Source organism: Vulpes vulpes, chromosome 10 (assembly GCF_048418805.1).
Source record: "Vulpes vulpes isolate BD-2025 chromosome 10, VulVul3, whole genome shotgun sequence".
NCBI classification, from domain to species: domain Eukaryota; kingdom Metazoa; phylum Chordata; class Mammalia; order Carnivora; family Canidae; genus Vulpes; species Vulpes vulpes.
The window spans coordinates 5,948,984-5,973,270 of record NC_132789.1 but is presented as its reverse complement, the minus strand read 5'-3'; the positions used below and the strand labels follow the sequence as shown (position 1 = coordinate 5,973,270).

General features: G+C 46.3%; 1 protein-coding gene across 1 annotated transcript in view; it reads left to right on the top strand.

Annotated features, from left to right (window-relative positions):
- DNAH10 (dynein axonemal heavy chain 10) overlaps positions 1–24,287 on the top strand; it is a 134,308-nt gene that overhangs the window by 87,544 nt on the left and 22,477 nt on the right. The window contains exons 47-57 of the mRNA XM_026017081.2: positions 807–1,067; positions 2,799–2,971; positions 4,332–4,425; positions 4,999–5,166; positions 5,714–5,902; positions 9,327–9,498; positions 13,169–13,372; positions 14,011–14,091; positions 16,752–16,949; positions 17,462–17,623; positions 19,312–19,486. Coding sequence (XP_025872866.2) covers positions 807–1,067; positions 2,799–2,971; positions 4,332–4,425; positions 4,999–5,166; positions 5,714–5,902; positions 9,327–9,498; positions 13,169–13,372; positions 14,011–14,091; positions 16,752–16,949; positions 17,462–17,623; positions 19,312–19,486 — 1,877 coding nt within the window. The remainder of the gene's footprint in view (positions 1–806; positions 1,068–2,798; positions 2,972–4,331; positions 4,426–4,998; positions 5,167–5,713; positions 5,903–9,326; positions 9,499–13,168; positions 13,373–14,010; positions 14,092–16,751; positions 16,950–17,461; positions 17,624–19,311; positions 19,487–24,287) is intronic.

Sequence of the window (24,287 nt, the reverse complement as noted above, 5' to 3'; positions counted from 1 at the left end):
TCAGTCCCATATACATGGGAAGCATAGGGCCTAGACACTTCTCCGGGGTTCCTCTGGAATTACCAATGAAGGGAAACTTTAGCATGCATGTGGAGTGTGTTTCTGGGGCTAGAGCCTGAGAGGTGTGAGGTTTTCTTTGTACTGAAATGTAAATTTATGTAATTCCTGCAGAACCATGTTTTTTCCTCTGAAAATCTATCTTCCAAATAGACTGCAAAGCCAGGATCCACCCATCCATCCGTGCACGCACGCATCCATCTGTTTATCTAACCATTCATCCCTGTATCCACACACTCACTTATGCATCCATTTATGCATCTGTTCATCCATTCATGTATATATCTATCCATGCATGCACCCACGCATCCTTCTATCCATCCATCTTTCCAAGTGTCTTTCCATCCATCCATCCATCCATCCATCCCTCTATCCACACTCATCCGATTGTGCATCTATTCCTATATATGCATGTACCCACACACCCTTTTATCCATCCATGCATCCATCCAATTAGCATATATTTATTGAGCACCTCCTATGGGTCTGGTGCTGTGCAGTGATGAACAAAACATAGTAGTCCCTGCCCTTATGGAGCTTATAGTCCAGAGGGGGAAGACGGATTAAAAAAAATTACAAATGAATATATAGTGGCAAACCTTCAGAAACCCTATGGAATGAAAACCAGAGTGCTCAGAGAGAGGAAGAGGAAAGACGGGAATTAGTTTAAATGGTCAGGCATTTAAGGCATCTCTGAGTTCTGTTTTATGATACTACTGTTATCTCTTTTCTTTAAAAACAAAATCAAGGTGGATGAATATGGCACACAGCAGCCAATCGCCTTGCTGAAACTGCTGTTGGAAAAAGGCTACTTGTATGACCGTGGGAAGGAGCTGAATTGTAAAAGCATTCGGGACCTCGGCTTTATTGCTGCCATGGGAAAAGCTGGAGGAGGCCGCAATGAAGTTGATCCGAGATTTATTTCACTGTTCAGTGTCTTCAATGTACCATTTCCTTCAGAGGAGTCTTTGCATTTAATTTATTCCTCCATCCTGAAAGGCCACACTTCGGTAACTTGCTTTTAATTACCAGTCTAACCTGGAGGACCTTGTGTTGGGGAGAAGTGTATGTATGGTTGACTTAGGCATGAGGCACAGCAGGCACAAGGCCTGCAGTACTTTTGGGGGTCCATGAACGTACTTTGACTTCTTTTAAAACCAGAAGAAAAAAGAGAATATAATCTAGCCTGGATTATATTCATCTGTATACCAGTGCAGTCATAAAATATAAAGTCATATATTTTTATGGAGGATGGGGCCCAGAAGGCAAAAGTGTCTTGGGTGCACAGAAGTCATGATGTAGCCCTGAGTTACATGTGCCACATTGAGTTGAGTCAGTGAATCAACTAGGGGACCAAGACCTGGAATCAGGTCCCATTCTGCTCCCTGGGTAAGTCCCTTGAGCTCTCCTAGACCTGGTTCTCATCTGGAACAGGGATAATGATGGTGTCCACCTCACTGAGTTTCTGGGAAAATGAAAGGAGAAAAGGGCACATAAAATGTGTGGCACAGTGTCTAGCACACAGAAGATACTCATTAGATACTAGTTACTGCTCTCATTATGATGATTTAACTTGGCTACCCCTCCCCCCACAAATGGAACCTATTCACTTAAATGATGACCTTCTGGTCCTGCCATTTCCCTCCTATAATGAGATTTGTGCACACAAAGCCTTGAGGGGCAGGAGAGGTAAAGATGTGGGATGGTGAGGTGTGATCCATAGGAACTGTGGGCACCTGGCATGTTTGTGCCCTATCATAAGCTATTCAGTGTCAAAACTGTGAGTCTACACTGGTCAAATCAAACTCTAACCAAGGACTGGTTTGGGTTTTGGTTTCACATTATGTTGACTTGTCAATGTGAAAATCTAGGGAAACAAAGCAAATCAGATGATGTTTCTTTGGCCTTCTTTTTTCTCTCAGAGAGAGAGAGTATGTGAATGGGGGTGGAAGGGGCAGAGGGAGAGGGAGAGAATCTTAAGCAGGTTCCATGCTCAGTGTGGAGTGTGACTTAGGGCTCAATTTCATGACCTTGAAATCATGACCTGAGCTGAAATCAAGAGTCAGATGCTCAACCAGCTGAGCCACCCCAGTGCCCCTTTTTATCTCTTCTTTAAAATTTATGGTACAATTCACATAGTGTAGCATTAGTTATTTTAACCAATTTAAAGTTTCGGCATTGAGTACAATTCCCAATGTTGTACAACCATTACCACTACCTAATTTCAGAATATTTTTGTTACCCCAAAAGCAATCACAATCTCCCATCCTTCAGCCCTTGGCAATTGCTAATTTGCATTCTACCTTTGTAGATTTCCCTCTTCTGGATATTTCAGACAAATGGAATCATACAGTATGTGGTCTTCTATGACTGGCTTCTTTCTTTAGCATCACATTTTCAAGATTAATCCATTGGTAGTGTGTGTGTCAGTACTTTGCTCTTTTTTTTTTTTTTAAAGATTTTATCTATTCATGAGAGAGAGAGAGAGAGAGAGAGAGAGAGGCAGAGACACAGGCAGAGGGAAAAGCAGGCTCCACGCAGGAAGCCCGACGTGGGACCTGATCCCAGGTCTCCAGGATCAGGTCCTGGGCTGAAGGAGGCGCTAAACCCCTGAGCCAACCAGGCTGCCCAGTACTTTGCTCTTTGATAGGGTCAAATAAACATGCCACTGTATGGATAGACGACATTGGTTTATCTGTTCATCCACTGATAGACACTTGGGTGTTCTTTTCATTTTTCAGGTGTTTCATGAAAGCATCCTGGCTGTGAGTGACAAGCTGACCTTCTGCACATTGGCGCTTTACAAAACCATTGTGCAGGACCTGCCTCCCACCCCATCTAAGTTCCACTACATCTTTAATCTTCGGGATCTCTCCAGAGTTTTTAATGGTCTTGTCCTCACTAATCCAGAACGGTGAGTTTGTTTTGTCTCACTAACATGTGGCCCATTGGTATCATGATGGTTTTTCCTATTCTTTTAAGACAGAGGACTTGTCAATGAATTTGATGAATCAGTGTATCAATGAATATCACCCAATGTCTTTTTGCTTATGTTAAATGAAGAAATGAGTTAAATGTATGGTTAATGCCTGATGACTTGTTAAGCCTGTGACTTGAAGACAGGTAGAGCCAAGAAAGGCAGATGTGTGGACATGTAGACAGGTGTACTTAGCCCTTTGGTGGGATTGCTCTGCTGATCATTTGTTCCTCATTCTGAAGTTACCTTTTTATTCTGAGTGAAGTAAGTCAATCGGAGAAGGACAAACATTGTATGTTCTAATTCATTTGGGGAATATAAATAATAGTGAAAGGGAATATAAGGGAAGGGAGAAGAAATGTGTAGGAAATATCAGAAAGGGAGACAGAACATAAAGACTCCTAGCTCTGGGAAACGAACTAGGGGTGATGGAAGGGGAGGAGGGTGGGGGGTGGGAGTGAATGGGTGATGGGCACTGAGGGGGGCACTTGACGGGATGAGCACTGGGTGTTATTCTGTATGTTGGTAAATTGAACACCAATAAAAAATAAATTTATTATTAAAAAAATGAAGTTACCTTTTGCTCAGGCAACTGAATTGTTAGCATTTGCTAATTGGTTATATTATGTGTGTCTGTAGGAGAAGTAAGCACGGAGGATAAAAGGATTTAAATCTAGGTATAGAAATTTTCTTTTTGAAACTAGGCTTATGTATTTATGTTAATGTATATAGATTTTCAAGCATAGTCCGATTTTGTGGATTCATATTGAGTCCACAAAATATTGAAAAGTGAATTAGTTGATGGCTTTTCATATACCCAAACTTATTCTCAGATCTCCATGAAGGGTTTGGAATGATGGTTTAGGAGAAGACAGCTCCAGTATGTAGGGGAGAGTAAGGGCTCTCTGTCAAAAACCAGAGAAAGTTCAAGAACTAGGGCCAGATGGAGCTGGCTCTTAAAAAAAGAAGCTGCCAGTGGCCTTGATGCCGATTTTAAATTCATGAGCTCCAGCAAGTAGGAGCAGTGTCAGGTTCTCATTTTATGTCATTTATGTCATTTACAGATAATGTTCTTTTTCTTCCCAATGGAGGATAAATTATAGATGATGATTTTATGGTCTTTACACTTAATTTGTTAGCTTCCATTAAATTTCATTAATGTGAGAACAGGGGGAAGAAAAGGACTATAGAAATGTTGTCCTTTTCCATGCTCTGTGTATCCATCTGAAAATAGTAGCATTTAGCCCCCCTCTCTCTAAATGACTTCATGACTCATTTTGCCCCTTCTATCATGTAGGTTCCAGACAGTGACCCAGATGGTGAGAGTCTGGAGAAACGAGTGTCTGAGGGTCTTCCATGACCGATTAATCAACGAAACAGACAAACAGCTGGTCAGTACATCAAACTATACCAGCATATTAAAAACTAACCACAAAATTCTTCTCTGGGTGAAATACACAAGTGTAAACCCCTCCCTTACCATCTATATCTTTTTTTTTTTAAGATTTTATTTATTTATTCATTCATTCATTCATGAGCAACATACCAGAGAGGCAGAGACAAAGGCAGAGGGAGAAGCAGGCTCCCCATAGGGACTCCAATGCAGGACTCGATCCCTGGACCAGGATCATGCCCTGAGCCAAAGGCAGATACTCAACCTCTGAGCCACCCAGGCGTCCCATCCTGCCATCTATATCTATCTATATTTATAGTTATAGCTATCTGTGTCTATATATCTATATCTACATATCTATATCTATCTATATCTATTTATGTAGTTCACCAATTGGGGAAAAATACATTAATAGAAGTTGAAAGATAAGGGAGGGTGGATTATTACATACCTTGTAGCAGTTGGAAAAAAGAATTACTTCAGATAATCTTAGCATGTGTTCTTTTTTCTCATGAGTTTTAGCACATATATGTTGTCGAGTTTGGGTCCTTAAATGATCTTCTGTCAAAAGGTACAAGACCACATAAGAGACTTGGTTATGGAACATTTTAACGATGATGCAGAGGTGGTGATGAGGGATCCCATCCTGTTTGGAGACTTCCGGATGGCCCTGCAAGAAGAGGAAACACGCATTTATGAAGACATCCAGGATTATGAGGCAGCCAAGGCCTTGTTTCAGGTTTAGATGGCGTTTACCTTCTCCATAGGCTCACTTTTCCTGGGCGCGCTTCTCAGGGGAGTCAAGCAGTGCAGGGTGCTCAGGAGGCAGAGCTGGGAAGAATACCCGTGCCTCTGTCTCAAGGTTCAGAATGTAGGTTTGTGTCCAGGGGTGATTATCACGTCCAGGGGTGCATAGAAAGACCTGAAGAATGTGTTAAACACATGGACCCCTGGGCTCGCCACTCTGAGTTTCCTTCCTTCAAGTCCATGTCAGGTCCCAGGGTTCCAAAGCACAGTCAAGTTTGGGAACCACTCAGCTGACTCTGATATTTATTTTCATTTTAACTCATGACTTGAACCTGCTCACTGCAGGCCGATCACAAGCCAAGAGATCAAAACCTTAACTGTCAACACTAGATTTAGTCCCGTAAACCTAAATGATTTTAATTATTTCAACCGCTATAGATTATTGAAAAGAAAATCTGTTCTCCATTCTTAATTCCTCCTGGACAAAAGGAAAGAGTCTCTTAGAATCCAGTGATCCTTTTAAATTTTTTTAAATTCAGGAAATTCTTGAGGAGTATAATGAAAGCAACACCAAAATGAACTTGGTTCTCTTTGATGATGCTCTGGAGCACCTAACCCGTGTGCACCGCATCATCCGAATGGACCGTGGCCACGCCCTGCTGGTCGGGGTTGGAGGTTCAGGGAAGCAGTCTCTTGCCAGGTTGGCCGCCTTCACAGCTGGCTACGAGGTAAGTCAACCTCCCTTCTTAGAAATAGGTTTGTTATACCAATTTCAGCCATTGGTAGTTCATGCCATGTATAACAGATCATGACATGATGTTTTCATAGAGTGTAGAATTGTTTTTTTTTTTTTCCCTTGTTACTATTTTAACTGAATGGCTGAAGAATCTAACTTTTGTATTATTTTTGGAATGGAGACTATGTGAAATCAAATTTGAAAGTCAAATATGAGCAAATCTTGTGGTTTGTGGCACATACTCATATGGAGGAGGGATTGGCCCAAACCTCCATGGACCCAGCCTGCAGGTCAGCAATTTGCCAGCTGCTGTATGCTGTATCTGCACAACCAGCCCTCACAATTCTGGGCCATTCTTAGAATCTCTTTAAAACAAACAAACAAAAAAATCCCCAAACAACAGCTTTATTGAGATATAATTCACAGGCCATACAATTCACCCATGTGTGATTCAGTGCTCTTTGGTGTGTTCACAGATCACCATAGTCTATTGGGGGACATTTTGTCATCACCCCCAAAAGAGATCCTACATACTTTAGCTTTCTGACCCTCACCCAGCCCTAAAAAAGCACTCATCTATTTCCTGTCTCTACGGACACCCTATCCTGGATTCTCATGAATATAGAATCATAGAGTTCGTGATCTTCTTTGACAGCTTCTCTCAGCGTAATGCTTTCAGGTACCATCCATGTATCAGCAGTTCCTTCCTTTTTGTAGCTGAGTCATGTTCTGTTGTCTAGATTGACCACATTCTGTTAATCCATTCATCTGTCCATGGCCATGTGGGTTGTTTCCACCTTTTGGCCATTGTGAATGGTGCCACTATGAACGTTTACATATAAGTCTCTGTGTCAACAGGTGTTTTCATGTCTCTTGGAGACACACCTCACGGTGGAATTGCCAGGTCATACACAAGTCCATGTTTAATCATTGGAGAACTGCCAGATTGTTTTCCCAAGTGACCATATCATTCCATAGTCCCACCAGCACCATGGCGGGGGGGGCGGAGTGGGGGGAAGTTTCCTGTTTCTCCACCTTATTCTTAGAACCTTACAGTGAGCCCCTGCTGTGGCCATTGGCAAGTCACCTGCAGGGACCTCTCCAGGTGGAGATGTATACCATACCACACAGGCAGGCCCAATTGTGAAGAGTCATCTCCACAACTCACTTGTTTATTTTTGCTTTTGTTGCTTGTGATTTACTGTCATATCCAAAAGGTCATTGCCAAGACCCATGTATGACAACATGGTTTCTTTTCTTTTTTTAAGCAAATATCAAATATAGGTATTGAGTACCGTGGCATTATGGTTGGTTTGTTCATCCTGGTTGGTTTGTTCATTTAAATGCCTTAATTAACTACCAGTAGTAGCCACAACAAAGGATTATACTGATTTATGCTACTGGTAATGTCCATTTCTCCCTGTTCTTGCCAACACTGGCTATTATCAATCTGATATTTGCCAGTATTGTAGGCGAAAAATAGTGTAGTTTAAATAAGCACTTCTTTCATCAATTCATAGTGAAGTCTGAATATCTTCTATGTGCTCATTGGACATTTGTCTTTTCTCTTTTGTGAGTTGCCTTTTTATGTGTTTATTGATTTGTGAGAACTCTTTATATAAAGAGCAATTGTGGCTAGTCCAATGAATCTGGCTTGCGGTACTTCTGACCTTTTATTTAAAGTATTTATTAAAAAAGTGAAAAAAATTTGGTTGATTTACCTTTAAAATCTGATAAAATATGTAGGGATACCTGGGTGGCTCAGTGGTTGAGCATCTGCCTTTGTATAAGGTCATGATCCCAGGATCCTGGGATCGAGTCCTGCATCGGGCTCCCTGCATAGAGCCTGCTTCTCCCTCTGCCTGTGTCTCTGCCTCTCTCTGTCTCTGTGTCTCTCATGAATAAATAAATAAAATCTTTTTTTAAAAACCCCAAATCTGATAAAATATGTGATCAAGGGGCACCCGGGTGGCTCAGTTGGTTGAGCACCTGACACTTGATTTCAGCTCAGGTTGTGATCTCAGGGTGGTGGGATTGAGCCTGTGTCAGCTCTGTGCTCAGCAGGGAGTCTGCTTGGGATTCTCCCTCTCCCTCTGATCTTCCTCCTGCTTGTTCTCCCTCTCTCAAATAAATAAATAAATCCTCAAAAAATATGTGATCAAAATGTAATTGTTTTATAATTGAACATTTTTCTAGACAAGTTGGTATTTTCTGTCGACCAGCCCTGGTAAATCGGACATTCCTGTGAGGTAGTGGTCATGCATCTTGGCCTTGAGGAATGGTAAAGGATGTACAAGGGGTGGAGGCGGAGGATGAAAGAGTGCTGGGCTGTTGCTGGGCCCCAGGGAGTGGAGGGGAGGTTGGGTAGTGGGATCACAGTGAGCCATTCATGCCTAAGTGCTGTCAGGAGCCTTGGAAGGGATGTAGGGGGCTGTACTCAGGGAGGATGAATGGGGTCTGCCAGCATCAGATGGAACTGCAGGCCGAATATTTGGTGGCAAGTTATCTGTGTTGCCTTGAGTGAGTGAGTGAGTGTGTGTGTGTGTGTGTGTGTGTGTGAGAGAGAGAGAGAGAGAGAGAGAGAGAGAGAGAACTTGAAAGTATGTGCGACCAAGGGAGTGTGAGCTTGTGAGTGTGAGAGTGCACAGAATGCCATGCAAGGTATGAGCGGGACAGAGGTTGCATGTGCCCTCGTGCGTGGGCGTGCATTGGGGTTGAAGGGAGGCAGAGGGACCAGGATGTTTAAGTCACTTTAAACTTTCTGAGCAGTCTCAGAACTGAGGTCAGTAGCTTGTAGCTTAGTTCATGCCCTGAGGCCAAAAAAAATGAACAGATGAGAGGACTGAAGTTTGTGTCCTCATTTACATTTATGTCTACTTAGTGAGATTTTTAAATTTAAGAATTTAAAATGGCTTCTTACTTAGTTTCCCTACATGTCTTCCCACAATCTCTTTCATTTTCAATGAACTCTTAATGGGGGGGGGGGGGGGCTTGCACACACATTATGGTTGTACTTGTGTATGTGTGTGTGTGCTGTTTCTGGCCCATCTCTGCTCCCTCCCCTCACCCCCACCTCCATTCCGGCTGTCCCCCTACCCTGTGACTCAGATGACTCATTTAACAACCGAAGGTGTCCTTTTCTCTGCCATACTCACGTGATTCCATCTGCACAGACCTGTGTCCCCTGCGTACTTGTCACCCCCTACACATGTGTGCATGTGCAGCATGTCCGTCACAGCTCACTCAACACCAAGGGATGTCATAGTTTCCTGAGTCTTGGGTTTCTCACTCAACAGTGTTTGTGAAAAATGGCCCGGGTCATCTGGTTTTGCTGTCACTCATCCCCCTTAGACAGCTGCACAGTCTGACCCTCTCTGGGCTGGTTGTCTCACCGCTGTTGTGCTCTGTGTTGACAGGTGTTTGAGATCCTTCTGAGCCGTGGCTACTCTGAGAACAATTTCCGGGAAGATCTGAAGAACCTTTATCTCAAACTCGGGACTGAGAACAAAATGATGATCTTCCTGTTCACGGACACCCACGTGGCCGAGGAGGGCTTCCTGGAGCTCATCAACAACATGCTGACATCAGGTACCGTGGTGGCTGCTCCCACACGGGGTGCACCGGCTGGATACAAAACCAGGTGAAGGGGACCCTCAGCGCAGGCCTGGTGGGTCACGTCCAGCAGATTAGACGTCACTTTCTGGGCAATGATGTGGTCCAGGCTTATGTTTTCACAGGTCCCTCTGGATGCCCTGTGGAGTCTAGATAAGAGGGAGATAAGAATAGGAGAGGGTGGCAGGTGACAGATGACCTGGGTCTGGATGGGGTGGAGGGGAAGTGAGAATGGAAAGAAATGAGTGGATTCCTGAGATATTTTGGAGGTAGAGCCAATAGGACTTGTACAGATTGGATGAGGGTGAGGGAGGGAGAGCCCACCCAGGGTGGCTCCCAGTTCTGGCTGGAGTGAGTAGCCCTGTTGCTAGGAGGGGGAAGAGTAGATGTGGGTTTGTGCCGCTAGGAGGGTGTGGAGTGTGCTACACTTAGGAGAAATCCAAACGGGAGGTCAGGTGGTATATTGATTTGCTAGGGCTGCTGTAACAAAGTACCATGAAGTGGGTGGCTGAAAACCACAAATATTTGGGGCACCTGGCTGGCTAGGTCAGTGGAGTGTGGGACTCTTGATCACAGGGTTGTGAGTTCAAGCCCACGTTGAGGGTAGAGATTACTTTTAAAAAAACCTAAAACCACAAACATTTATTGTCTCACAATCTGGAGGTTCCGCATCAAGGTGTTGGCAGGGGTGGTTCCTTCTGGGGTTTTGGGGGAGAGTCTGTCCCAGGCCTGTCTCTAGCTTCTGCTGATTTGCTGCCGGCTTCTGTGAATTCCTTGGCTTGTGGATGCATCACCCTGGGTCTGCCTTCATGTTCTCCCTGTGCGTGTATATCTGTCTCTGCACCCACATTTCCCCTTTTTATATAATAAGGACACCAGTTGCACTGGCTTAAGACCTACCCTGATGATCTCATTTTAACTTGATGACTTCTATAAAGACCCTTTTTCCAAGTCAGGTCACATTCTGAGGTCCTGGGGACTTCAACATCTCTTTTTGGGGGGAACACAACTCCACCTGTAGCAGATGGGCTACGGGGGTCAACTTGTAGGGGTCTGGTTCTCAGAATAGGGGCCCAGGGTGGAGATGTCAATTTTAGCATCACTAACAGGCTTGGAGAGCCACCATCTATGGGGAGAGTGTGAGAAATCAGGTGAGTACAGGACTGGGTTCAGGGAGAAGGCGGGGAGTGAGCCAGAAGCGGAGATGATAGGAGGAGAACCAGAAGCGAGTTCCTGTGTCTCTGGCAGTACACACAGCTGTGATCTAATTACAGCAGGACACGAAGCACCATTAGCAAAGGGGAAGAGGCACATGCCGGGGGAGGTCTGGGGAGCCAGGCACAGGCTTCCAGAACCCTCTTCTATGGCAGTAACTATGGCAGTCACATAGGACATGTTTAACTCCTCCCGCATCTGATTCTGACAACCTTTGTGAAGTGCCATCTCCTGGGAAAGCCCATTAGAAACTCAGAACCCAAGGGTGTTCAGTGGGGGCTGGTCACGGTGGGCACCTGCTGCCTGGCACCAACCCACATTCCAGAATCCCAGAGGGGAAGCAGGTGGTCAGTATAAACCACACTGTGTGCAGATGAGGCACTCTGATCGATGAATGGTGGTGGGAATCCTCCCCAAGTCCAAGTTCCCGGATGCCAGCCAAGGGCCACCCCGTAAGCAGGCCTCTGTAAGGCATGCAGCCCCAGGCCTGCTGCGTCAACTTGGTTCTGTACGGGAACCCATGGGATATTTAATAAGAATGCAGGCTACTCATTTGAAATGGTGTAGATAGAGTGAGATCAATGGGCCTGAGCTAGCGAGAATCTGGCAGCTCTCCTGAGCTCAGGGGGCTCTCTCTGTGCCTTCCTGCGAACCCCATTATTCTAGAATTTTCATTAGGCCTGAACCGCGGAGTGTGTCCCCTTTTGACCTCTTCCACATTTCATCGTGCTTTCTCATGTGTTTCTGGAACCTGTCCCTTCCTCGGCGTGCCCTCTAGCCTCCATCAGAGCCAGACCCTTCTCATGTCTGACCTCAACTCTTCACTCACGTCTGCGCTGATCTTGGCTTCCTAGAACACCGCCGCCCGTGCACGGCACTGGTTCCCTTTCTCTGAAGCCTCCAGTGCTCTGGTCTCCGCGGACTGCCTTCTGTTCCTGCAGCCTGCGTTCTTTCCGCCTCCTTATTTGCCGTCCTGTCCTGTCCTGCCCTGCTCCTGCCGGCCACTCTCTCCCTCTCTCATCAGCCTCCGCGGTTGCAGGTGCTGGCAGTGCAAGTCAGGCCGGCTTAGCGAAGTTCAGGAAGAGTGGAGGAGTCAGGGCTGTTTCACAAGACTGAGAAAGCCCAGAGGGCTTGGTTGGGCCCAGGTGCTCAAAAGATTGTGGCTACGGGTTCATCCCTCCTGTGCCCCATCTCGGCTTTACCATTTTTCTCTTGTATTTGCATTTTTGGATTTTCCCAAAGTAATTAAAACAAACAAACAACAACAACAACAACAAAAAACCAAGCCCCAAACAAGCTCCACCTGGAGCTCCAGACCCGCATCGTCCTGGCTTAGCCTGGGTGAATGAGACCATCTTTCCCAGACGTGGGGGCCAGGCTGCCTGGAAGGGCTTCCATCAGCTGGCTCAGCTTATGCACCCACGCCCGAGCCAACTGCCTGGGGCTCTGATGGGGCCGCCAGCCCACCCAAAGCCTATGCAGGTGTATGAATGGAGGAGAAGTGATTCTCCAAAGGGAAGAGGGACTGGTGGGCCGGAAAGAGGGGACGGGCAGGGACGGAGGGGCACAGATAGCAGAACTCCTTTCCAGACTAATATCAGGTTCCATGCTTCCTCCCAATTTTAGCTCCAGTGCCCTGCATGGCCTCTCCCCTCCCCCCCAAAGAAGCCCCCTCCACGGTGGCAGGTTCGTGGGTCCGGGATGCCCAGGCACCACAGTCCAGCTCCCGACACGGCATTGAGCACACGCTTCCTTGGGTCGGCATCAGACTTTCCGCACATGGGTTGCAAGCGTGTGAGCAGGGCTAGAAGCGTCAACCCGTCCTTTTCTGTGTCTGTAACCCCCGCTGCAGGGCTGGGGTATATATTCTGTGAAGGCTGAGAGTGCTCCAGGGAGCCTCACTTAATAGCTCCCCGGATGGTCCAGGTTACTTACTTTCTGAAGCCCTTACACTGACTTGGCAGCAGTTTCTCATCCCTGGTCCTCATGACATCAGTGGCAAGCGAGTCTTTGCTGCGGGCCTGTCCTGGGTATTACACGCTGGCTGGCAGCACCCCTGGCCTCTCCGTGCCTGATTCCATTAGCATCCCCACCCCCCAACACACACATAAGCTGGGGCAACCGAAAATGTCTCTGTACATTGCCAAGTGTCTCTTAGGGGGCACAGTTGTCCCTGGTCAAGTACCCCTGCTTTGCTGCTCACGATCACCCCCCACAAGGTATGCGGGAGGCACTTATTCCTCCCATTTCACTGATGAGATTGAGGCTCAGAGGGATTCACCCTCAGTGCATGAGCCTGGGGCCTCAGAGTTAGGGCCCCTCACCTTGGCGTCCTCTGCTCCTCTGGTGATGCTGTGCTCCCGTCATTTCAGTGCCTAGAGGAGACGATAACCCCGAGGCTTGAAAATCCCATCATGTCTCTGTTTTCTAGGAATCGTACCCGCACTTTTCCCAGAAGAGGAAAAAGAGACGATCCTCAGTCAGATCGGACAAGAAGCCCTGAAGCAAGGGACGGGCCCGGCCAAAGAGTCTGTGTGGCAGTACTTTGTGAACAAGAGTGCAAATAACCTGCACATCGTCCTGGGCATGTCGCCGGTGGGGGACACCCTGAGGACCCGGTGCAGGAATTTCCCAGGTACCCCTGAGCTGAGCCTGCACATCCTCTCCCCCCTTCCGCAGGGCAAAACAGGAGACGGTCACTGGGCAGAAGTGTGGTCTCTGCTGTGTAGTGTGGGTCCCGCTCTGTCCCCCACAGCTGCCGGCAGGCTCTCGGGCTGCCCACAGTGGGTGCTGTCCCCTGATGCGAGGAACGCTCATGGGCCCCAGTGCCCAGCCCCTAGTGAGCTCTCCGCTCTCTTCCATCTGGAACGTTTTGCCAGCCTCGTGGAAGGTGCAGTACCTAGACCTCTAGAGTGGAGATTCTGAATTTATGGAGTGATTTTACTGGCTCCCACTCAAGGACATTTGTCAATGCCTGGAGACAGTTTTGGTTGTCATGCTGGGTGGGGCGTGTCCTACTACAGTCCAGCTGATGGAGGCCCAGGTGCTGCCAAATATTCCATGCTGCATAGAGAGCGCCCTTCGCCCCCCTCCAGAGGATCATCCAGCCCAATGCCAGTCACGCTGAGGTTGAGAAACTCTGCTTTGAGTGAATTATTCCTGGACTCGTCCAGCTCTTTCACCAATGTGCTGGGTGCTAAAGACCATGTCGATGTCCTCAAGCATCTCAGGGTTGCCAACTGGTCATCTCTTTTGTCTCTCCTTCTTTTCAAGGTCTTGTGAATAACACTGGTATCGACTGGTTCATGCCCTGGCCTCCTCAAGCCCTGCACGCGGTCGCTAAGTCATTTTTAGGTACGTCCAACAAAAATGACTTGTTGGCACCTTTCTGACTTTGAATTTTGGTCCAGTGGATCCTGTCACCGTTCTCCCCCAAGGCCATAAATCGTTTTTAAGTTTGTTAGCATATTTTTGGTTTACACTGTGTTTTGATCTAAAGGGATTTCAAAGGACTGGGGTGCCTAGGTGGCTCAGTTCAGCGTCCAACTCTTGATTTCAGCTCAGGTCATGATCTCAGGGTCCTGGGATGGAGCCCCACAATGGGCTCTGCACTCAATGGGGAGTCTGCTTAAGGATTCTCTCTCCTGCCCCTGCCCCCACTCATGCTTGCATTCTTTCTCTCTCTCTAAAATAAGGATGTTCTAAAAAATAAAGGGATTTCTGGGAACTTACAAGGACAATTTAGGATAAAATTGATCAGATACCATCAAAGCAGGGGTTGGTGCACCAATTGTGACCCATAGCTTGTTTTGGTAAATAAAGTGTGATTGGAACACTGACTCATTTGTCAATGAACATGGTGGCTCTGGCTGCTTTTAAGCTTCAAATTGCAAGGTTGAGGAGTTAGAGCAGAGACCACATGGCCCATGTAGCTTGAATATTTACTGTTATGCTGATCCTTGCCCCGAAAGATGCCCAAAGGACCTTTTAGTGGACTGATTATCAGTCAGTGCTGAATTTTCTCAGAAGTTTCAAACACTTAAGTCCTTGATTATTCATTTTAATCTTTGAAATAAGAAAGCAAGTCAATTTATCTTTAGGGAAAAAGCTTTTTATCTGCAACTAACTTGAGCAGATTGATGGCAAATGACACCGGATGGCCTTGTAAATAGTTTCCACCTTATAAATATGTATTTAGTAAATAAATAATTTGTCCCTTTACACAGGGAGCACTCATAATTTTAACACACAAGGGAAAGGGGCTAGAGAATGGCTCTGTGCTGACAATCTAACTTAGGAATCAGCAAACTTTTTCTGTAAAGGAGCAGATGATAAATATTTTCAGCTTTGTGGGTCATACAGGCTCCATTGCAACTACTCCTGCCACTGAACCATGACGGCAGCCACAAATAATGTGTACGGGAGCAGGCATGGCTGTGTTCCCATGAAACCGTGTTTACAAAAACAGGCAGTGGGACAGATTTGTCCTGCATGGTCTGCCAACCCCAGTATAGATAGATGCACCTGAGCTTCCATGGGCACACGAGCCATCCCTGCATGTTAACAGCACTTAGGTTTACTTTCAGCATTCAGTGGCTCTGTGTCGTGAATAACCCCACATGGAATTCGCTTAGAATTTTTTTTTTTTTTCGGGCAGCCCGGGTGGCTCAGTGGTTTAGTGCCACCTTCGGCCCAGGGGGTGATCCTGGAGATCTGGGATAGAGTCCCATGTTGGGCTTCCTGCATGGAGCCTGCTTCTCCCTCTGCCTGTGTTTCTGCCTCTCTCTCTCTCTCTCTCTCTCTCTCTCTCTGTTGCTCATGAATAAATAAAATCTTTAAGAAAAAAAAAGAATTTTTTTTCTTGGAAGAGAGTCCCTGGCATTGGGCTAACTGTGCCCCAAAGTATGGATATTTGTAAGGCAGAGTTTTTCACAGATGCCATAAAATAGGCCTGTAGGCTGTGGTTTCCTGGTCCCTGGTGTAACTTAAGGTCAAATCCACAGCATCTGGCTGAATGGTTACTTTTGGCCAATCTTTTCTTCCTTCATTTTAATTGAAGGCACATTCTGCTTTGCAGTGAGTGTGTTTTGCCATCTCTCAGATAGTCCAAGGGACGTGGGTTTAGCCCTGGAAGAGATGATTGATTTATTGCTTTAACAGACTTAGAGGGAGGCCTGCTTTGCATACACTCTGTGCTGGGGACAAGGGACACAGCAAGGACGCTGGGTGTATTTCCCTCCTGAGACCTTGAGCCCCCCTCCCCGAGCAGCGTCACGGCCAGAGGAAGGGAAAGAGAAACTGCCAGAGCATGGACGGATCCTGTGGTCCAGAAAAAACACCAACCAACTGGCAGCTACTCTTTTCCTTTCTCTATTAAACAGTTTTAATACCACTTTTTTTTTGTATTGTGGTAAAACATCTATAACATAAAATTTGCCATTTTAACCATTTTGAGGACTGAAGTTAGTGGCATTAGGTACATTCTTATTGTGCAGCTGCCAGCACCATCCAGCTCCAGACCTCCTTCCATCTTGTAAAACCAAAGCTGCTCCCCATGAAGCACGAACCTCCCATTCCTCCCATTCCAGTCCCCCAGGACCCTCTCATCTACTTTCTGTCTCTGAATTGGCCTGTTCCAGAGATTTTGTGTGAAGTCTAGTCATGTAACATTTGTCCTTTCGTGCGTGGCTTCTTATACTCAGCATGTTCTCAAGGCTCATCCACATTGTGTCCCACGCGGCAGAGTTTCCTTTCTTCATTGAATGGATGGACCACATCTGTTTATCTGGTCATTTGTTGGTGGACACACAGGTCACTTTCAGTTCTGGCTGTTGTGAGTAGTGTGGCTGTGTGCATTGGCCCGCAGGAGTCTGCTTGAGTCCATTTTCAGGTCTTTGTGGGTCTGCACCTGGGAGCAGAATTGTTGGGTTGTACAGGAATTCCGTATCTGACTCTTTGGGAAACCTGCTCTTTCCTGTTGTCTAAGAGGCATTTTTCCCATCCTTTCTCTTCAGGGACAAATCCGATGATTCCGATGGAAAACATAGACAGTGTGGTAGAGCATGTTGTTTTGGTCCATGAATCCGTGGGTGAATTCAGCAAACAATTTCTCCAGAAATTGAGGCGTAGCAACTATGTAACACCCAAAAACTACCTTGATTTCATTAACACATATTCAAAATTGCTGGACGAGAAAACCCAGTATAACACGGGTAAGACATGGGAATGGGATGGTGAACAAGTGAGGATCCAAGGGCTGACCTTCTCTTTAAGTAGGTGTTTTATTAGCAAGACCAGACACATTCCAGATTGAGACAAAATACAGCATGTTCTGGATATTACATCTTAGAGTGAGTCTTCTGGGTGGGCAGAGGCCTGGCATGCTCTTCTATTCGTCAGTGTTGGGTCCTGCACTTTGTAGCTCTACCTCTTCACTGCTTAGAGATATGATCTGATGGCAGCAGCATGCTCTGTTGGAAAAACGCTTTTGAAAAAAATTCTTGGCTCCAGCCATTGGCCAAGGGAAACATGGTTTTCAGAAATACATTTATTTTGGCCGATGTGGTCCCAGCATGTCAGTGGAGGTACTGAGCTATGCTTGCTTGACATCTCATGAAGATGACTTTCTTAATTGAGCCCCAATGGGATGAATCACAATGAGGCCCCTGGAGCGCTGGGAACTGCGCCTACCCTGGTGATGAGTACAGCTCCTCTCTTTCCTCAGCTCAGTGCAAGCGTCTGGAGGGTGGGCTGGACAAGCTGAAGGAGGCCACCATCCAGTTGGATGAGCTGAACCAGAAGCTGGCCGTGCAGAAAGTGGTGCTGGCGGAGAAGTCTGCTGCCTGTGAGGCCCTGCTGGAGGAAATCGCCACCAACACAACCATTGGTGAGTGTGGGGCCAGCTCTGGGGGCGGGGACTCCCCCAGGTAGGACAGGGAGACATTCCTGAGAAGCCGCTTGTCAGCCCACTGTTCTTTGTGCTTGATGACCATTCTCGCACGCAGGTCTTTTTGGGCCCCTCCTGCTGGTTCCATGCCGCAGTGAGCTCCGCTACAGTTATTCCAGCCTCCTTCCCACCCGTGCTGCTCTGTTCCATCTCCTCTGGGATACCTTCCCTGCAGACCCCTCTTCTCATCACCCTGACAATTCTGAGGGTTTCACGGTTGTGACCTCACCTCCTCCTTCCCGTGTGTGTCTTCCCGCTGCTCCAGCAAGAAACTCCTCCAGGGCCAGGATCCTTCATAGTGACAGGGCCTGTACACACTCTGAACCCTACAAACGCTCAGGCGATGCTTGACTGTGGATATGACTCCCTAGGGAATACCGGATCAGAAAACACAAGGGCGTCTGGCATACATTTATGGAGTACCCACTGTTTTAGTTCTCTGGGGCCATTTCCTGAAGCAAAGTCAGCATGAATTTTAGCAGCACCCCGGAGTGCACAGGAAGGCGAGACACCAGAGTGGTTACAAGTGTGGCCATGGGTGCTCAGGCCATGGGCTCCAGTCCTACTCGGGTGCCCTCGGACAAGTGACAACATATTCATTTCTTAGAGCTACGCAAACAAATGACCCAAGTGTGTGTGTGTGGGGGGGGGGTTTCAAACAACAGAAGTTTAGTGTCTCACAGGTCTGGAGGTCAGAGTCTGAAATCAAGGTGTCAGCAGGGCCATGTTCCCTCCAAAGGTTCTAGGGGAGGACCCTTCCTTGCCTCTTGCAGCCTCCGGTGGTTTGCTGGCAATCGTTGGCTTTTAGGTTCATCTCAATGTCTGGTGCCATTGGCACATTACCTTCTTCCCTCTATGTCTTTGTGTCTTCCTGCAGTCTTCTTATAAGGACACAAGCCATTGGATTTAGGACCCAGCCTAACCCAGTAAGACCTCATGGGGACTAATTAGATGTACAAAGACCCTCTTTCCAAATAAGGTCACATTCTGAGGCTGCGGGTGGGCCTGGATTATGGGGGACACTGTTCAACACAGTCCACCTACTGTGAACTGAGCCCTGTTCTAAGCATTGGGGTTCCAGCCCTTGGGGAGATGCCTGCATTCTCGTGAGTGGAATCAGACAATCAGTGAGCCAATAATTAGGTGAAATGCCAGATTTCTATCAGTGTCATGAAGCAAAGAGAGCGGTGAGATCGAGAGTGATAGAAGGGACAGGCCACCTTAGGAGGGGTGGCTTTTGTGTGGGGCCTGAATAAACCTAGGAAATGGTGATGAGAAGCAGAGAGAACTCTGTCTGTTTCTCTATCTGCTCCAGAAGGACAGGGCAGCCCTGGTGTCCTCAGCTCACACTGGCCAGCAGGGTTGGGGGCTGGCCTATGAAATGGAGTGGTGGGACATGGGGGTGGCCAGTCAGAGTCAGAGCAGTGGTCCTGGTGTTGGAGACCCCATGCCCCGTGAGGACTTCTATTCTAGTAGTAACACCCCAGGCCATCGTATTGGCCAAAGTGAGTTAGATCCCCTGACAGCCCACCACTGAACTGGGAGAGCTATGTGCCACTTTGTCCCAATGGTTGTGGCCTCTCCTCTCCCTGCCCAGTAGCTGCCCTAACCTGCCCCTCCCCCCACAGCTGAGGAAAAGAAGAAGCTCGCAGAAGAAAAAGCCATTGAGATAGAAGAACAAAACAAGATCATTGCGGTGGAGAAGGCTGAGGCCGAGATGGCCCTGGCCGAGGTTATGCCCATCCTAGAGGCCGCCAAGCTGGAGCTGCAGAAGCTGGACAGATCAGATGTGACCGAGATTAGGTAACTGATGGCAGTCTCCGAGTGTGTCGCTCCTGACAGCAGCTACTGTCATCACAGCAGATAGGCATTTCTAGAGCCATACCGCAGGCTGACTACTGTGCTATAAGCACTTCCCTGGGTGGGTGCTGGCATTGCTGTTATCATCCTTGTTTGAAGATGGGGAAGGTGGGGCCCAGGGTGGTGAGGTGGCTTGCCCCAGGTGCCCCCAGTCAGCAGGTCGTAGGGCCTATTGCCTTTGAACCTGGGCTGTCTCACAGAAGGGGACTGAGTTCCGGAGTGGGGTGTGCAGGAGAGGTGGGGCTTCGCAAGCCGGTGCTCTCCTCAGGAAGCCCACTACTGTCTGCCCTGAACACCAGCCAGGCACTTGGTGCAGGGGGCAAGCGCCCTGCTGAAAATACTGTGACAGCTGCGTCCCTGACTGAGGACTGATAGGGGATGCTCTCATTCACTTCGAGCCAAGCCGTGTGCATGTGGGGAAAGTGGCTCCTCATTGTGGCCCCAGGAATTTGGCAAGTCAATCTGTGAAATGACTGCAGCTCCCACAACCAGAGGCCTCCCAGGAGAAGGGGCCCGGGATGGCGCCAGCAGGGAGCTTTCTCCCCACGTTGTGTGGTCTGACCCTAGGGTGCCCCTAATAGAGCTCACTGGTAAATGTAGCACCAAGACTGAAGGCGGGAAGGAGCACTCCCCTGTGTGCTGGCCCCACACACAGCTCCCCACTCCCCGGTGACCCCCTCAATCCCTCAACTCTCCCCATCACATCCTCACTTGCAGGAGGGGTTCAGTCCCTCTGGCCCCACAACCAGGTCTCATGTTAGAGAGACTCCTGCTTTCAGGTCAGGATCAGAGGTTGACTTTCCATCTTGGGCTCTGGGAAGAATGAGGCCTGTTCTCTATGCTTCTCGCTCTTACTGAGGGCTGAGCAGCCTTCCTTTGCCCTTGTTGTTTGCTCGGTAGTGAAACATGGGGATTTGAACAGAATCTTCAGCTTGTTCCATGGCAGAGGACCCAAGCAGTTCTTGGGAGGTGATCTGCAGATGCTCCTGCTCATAGCAAGAAGGCATTGTTTCAGTTTTCCAAAGTGGGGTTGAATGAAGGTATAAGGACAGTCGTATGTGTCAGATGTCCGGACCAGGGCCTGGAACAAGGCAGAAATGCTTACCAGCTTGTGCTGTAGGATAGGCCATCAGCATACACGTTTTCAAGGGAAATGGCCAATCACCAGTTACATGAATTTTGGGCACCACTCCCAGGTCAGCAGCATAAAAATACTGCGAGAGCATAGAGCTGGGGAGGAGTTTTGAGGGCGGTTTATTTGGAGAGGTGGGACTGTGAGTCCCCCATCAACCCAGCAAGGAGGTGCAAAATGGGGCTATGGGGTTTCTACAGAAGTAAACAGAGAGCTTGCTATGTCCCCTGCAGTGAGCAAGGGATGCCTGCTTCACACCCAAGGCAGGTGTGAGATAGATGCTCAGCTCCTTTCTGAGAAAGTGGAAATGGCCTATGACCTAAAAGGAAAAATTTTTTAAATTTTAAAATTAAAAAAAATTTTTAAGTAACTATTGGAATAGATATGCTCATGCATGGCTCTGTCTCTTATGGGCTGTGTGACTTTTGGCAAGTCACCTAGCCTCTCTGTGCTGCAGTTTCTTAATTTGTAACATGTGGATGATAACTGTCCCCATGGCATCAGGGCGATGTAGAGGATTGACTGAACTATTATATGAAGAGTTCTCAGGATTGGGTTGACCATGCAGTCAGTGCCAAGTAAGCATGAACTAGGATCATGGTTCCAACATAAAAAAGACATTTGAAAGCCCCTCCCACAAGCCCCATCAGCTTAGTACCCCTCCTCCCACACAACAGATATCCATTGCCTTTCAGTTCTCATGTATCCATCCAGAGAGTTTTTATGCAAGATCAAGGCAACCAGGTAATACATGTGTCTCTTGAGTTCCCAACTTTAGACTCTGAAGTTAGTAGTAGAACGAGGGATACCTGAGTATTCTTTTTTCTTCCCTTTTTTTTTTTTTTTTTTGGTGTGTAAATGTCTGCACACATTTTCCTATATCTTGGCTTCTCCAGTGTACAATGCATTTTGGAGATCTTTTGCATGTTGCTATAGGATGAACTTCCTCAATATTTCAAAAAAGCCCATCATATTTCACAGTGTGGTTGTGCCATTATCTATTTAACCAGCCCCAGTTTATGAATCTCTTGCCAGTCTTTTGCCTTTATGACTTGCATGGCAAAGCATAATCCTGACTATACTTAATTCTGCAACTGGGTGAGTCCACTGGAAGGGCACACTTCCAGAGATGGAATTGCCGAGCTCAGGGATGTGTGCGTTTATAATGTCTACAGCTACTATTTAATGCTCTCCCTGAGGGTGGAACCAGTTTATCCTCTACTTACAATCCATGTGATTTGCCTGCTTTTTCATAGCCTCACCAACAGAGAACATTATTATACATTTGAATTTTTACTCATTTTGTAGATGAAAAATAGTATTGTGTAGTTTTAATGTGCATTTCCCTATTGCAAGTCAGGTTGGCCTTTATTTCATATGTGAAAAATGTGTGTAAAGGTTGTGTGTATTTCCTTTTCTGTGAACTGTTCATATGCTTTGCCCATTTATCTGTTGAATTGTTATTATTGCTTTTTTCCTCCTTATGCATTTCTAGTGGCTTTTTTTAGGTTTTTTAAAAATTTATTTTTTAAAAGTTAATATGTGCATAAAAGGAAACTGAAAAACACAAGAAGGAAAGAACAAAGTCATCCATAATCACAAGCAGTTTACAGTTTGACTTCTATGTCCCGTGTGTGTATCTATCTACACAAGTAAGCATTTTAAGTAAGGTCGTACAGTTATGTATCATGCTTTTACACGCCATGAATATTTATCATGTCGAAGTCCCCAAACTATGAGTATTTTGATAACCAAGAATACACTACACCAACTCCATCTGAAAAAAAAAATGTAATCCTGCCTTTCTTGGCGACAAAAATATAAAAGACAAAAATGGCAACAGGCCTCTAGATAAAGATATTGGCAGAGTTACAATTAAAATACTGCATTCCCTTAATGTTCAATTAAAAACTGAGAGGGATCCCTGGGTGGCGCAGCTGTTTGGTGCCTGCCTTTGGCCCAGGGCACGATCCTGGAGACCCGGGATCAAATCCCACATCGGGATCCCGGTGCATGGAGCCTGCTTCTCCCTCTGCCTGTGTCTCTGCCTCTCTTTCTCTCTCTCTCTGTGACTATCATAAATAAATAAAAATTAAAAAAATTTTTTTAAAAAAATTAAAAACTGAGACATAAAGTAACAGAGTACACAACATATAATGCTTCTAAAAGAATTCATCATCCAATCTATAATTGGATGATTATTAGCAAAGAGGTATGTTTCCATTGAATCACTTAATGTATTTCTATAGTACAGCCAAAGAGACTAATACACGTTATCATTAAAATGTAAATATGAAAACATCCGTATACAACCCTCCCTCTATACTTCCTTCTGCCCCTCTGCTGCCAACCTAGTAAGTTCTGACATTTCTCAGAGACAGTTTAACAATCTCATGTCCAAGATGCTTCTTTCCTATCAATGGTAACAAAGAGAAACTTATAAACTAGTGGTTTTTTATGTGATAGGGAGATCAGCTTTATATCCATGATGTGAGTTGCAGATATTTTCCCCAGTGGTTCATTGGCCATTTGACTTTGCTGGTGAGGTTTGTGTGTGTGTTTGTGTTTGTTGTATATAAAATTTTTATTTTTATGTGGCAGACTTTAGCAATATTTTATTTTATGGCTTTTGGATATAATGTAATACTTAATAGGCTTTAAAACTGCAGGATTATAAAACAATTTCCCCATGATTTCTTCCTGTACTTTTACAGTTTAATTCTATACAGTTAAATATTTGATCTTTTGGATTTTACTGGAGTTCAGTGTAGTTCGGATCCAATTTTATTTTTTCCAGATGACTATAATCTGGCTTTCTTTAGGTTGTTTGGATGTTAATTGTGGTGAGCCAGCACTGACATCTTGACAATTTAGCACTTTCTTTCTGTAATGTTCAATCCCCTTTGTAGTAGTCATCAGATATTAAGGCAGGAAGATTAGGAGTCATGAAGATTAAAAATGGATGATCCTCTGTAGTATAAATGCTCCCTTTGTTACTGGCTTGAGATTTTCCTTTTCTTCCTTCCATTCATTTGGTAGTCTTTGGGTGCCTACCACACACCCACCCTGTGCTGGCACTGGGGCTGAGCAGCAATGAACCAGGCAGGCAGAGTCTTCACTACATTCAACTGACACTCTCAGGAAGGCACAGGCATTCATTCAGGAATCCTATATGTTCAGTAAAATCACCCAAAAAGTTAAACGAGAAGGTCTTTGCTGCCATGACTGTAGATAATGGGGGAACTTAACCTAGTCTGGAGGATGGGAGGCTGAGGAAGGTATTCCTCAGGAATGACATTTATTTTTTATTTTTTAATTTTTTTTGACATTCATTTTTTAAAGTTTTTTTTTATTTATTTGAGAGGTGGGGAGGGGGAGGGGGAGAAGGAGACAGAAACCCAAGCAGACTCAACACTCAGGTTGGAGCCTGATGCAGGGCTTGATCCCAGGACCCTGAGATTACGACCTGAGCCAAAATCAAGTGTCTTATGCTTAACCAACTGCATCACCCAGGCGTCCCACTCCCTTTGTCCCGGGAAGTGACATTTAAACTGAGATGTGACTAGAGAGTAGGGATTCACCAGCTGCAGGATAGAGGCTAGAGGGGGGACC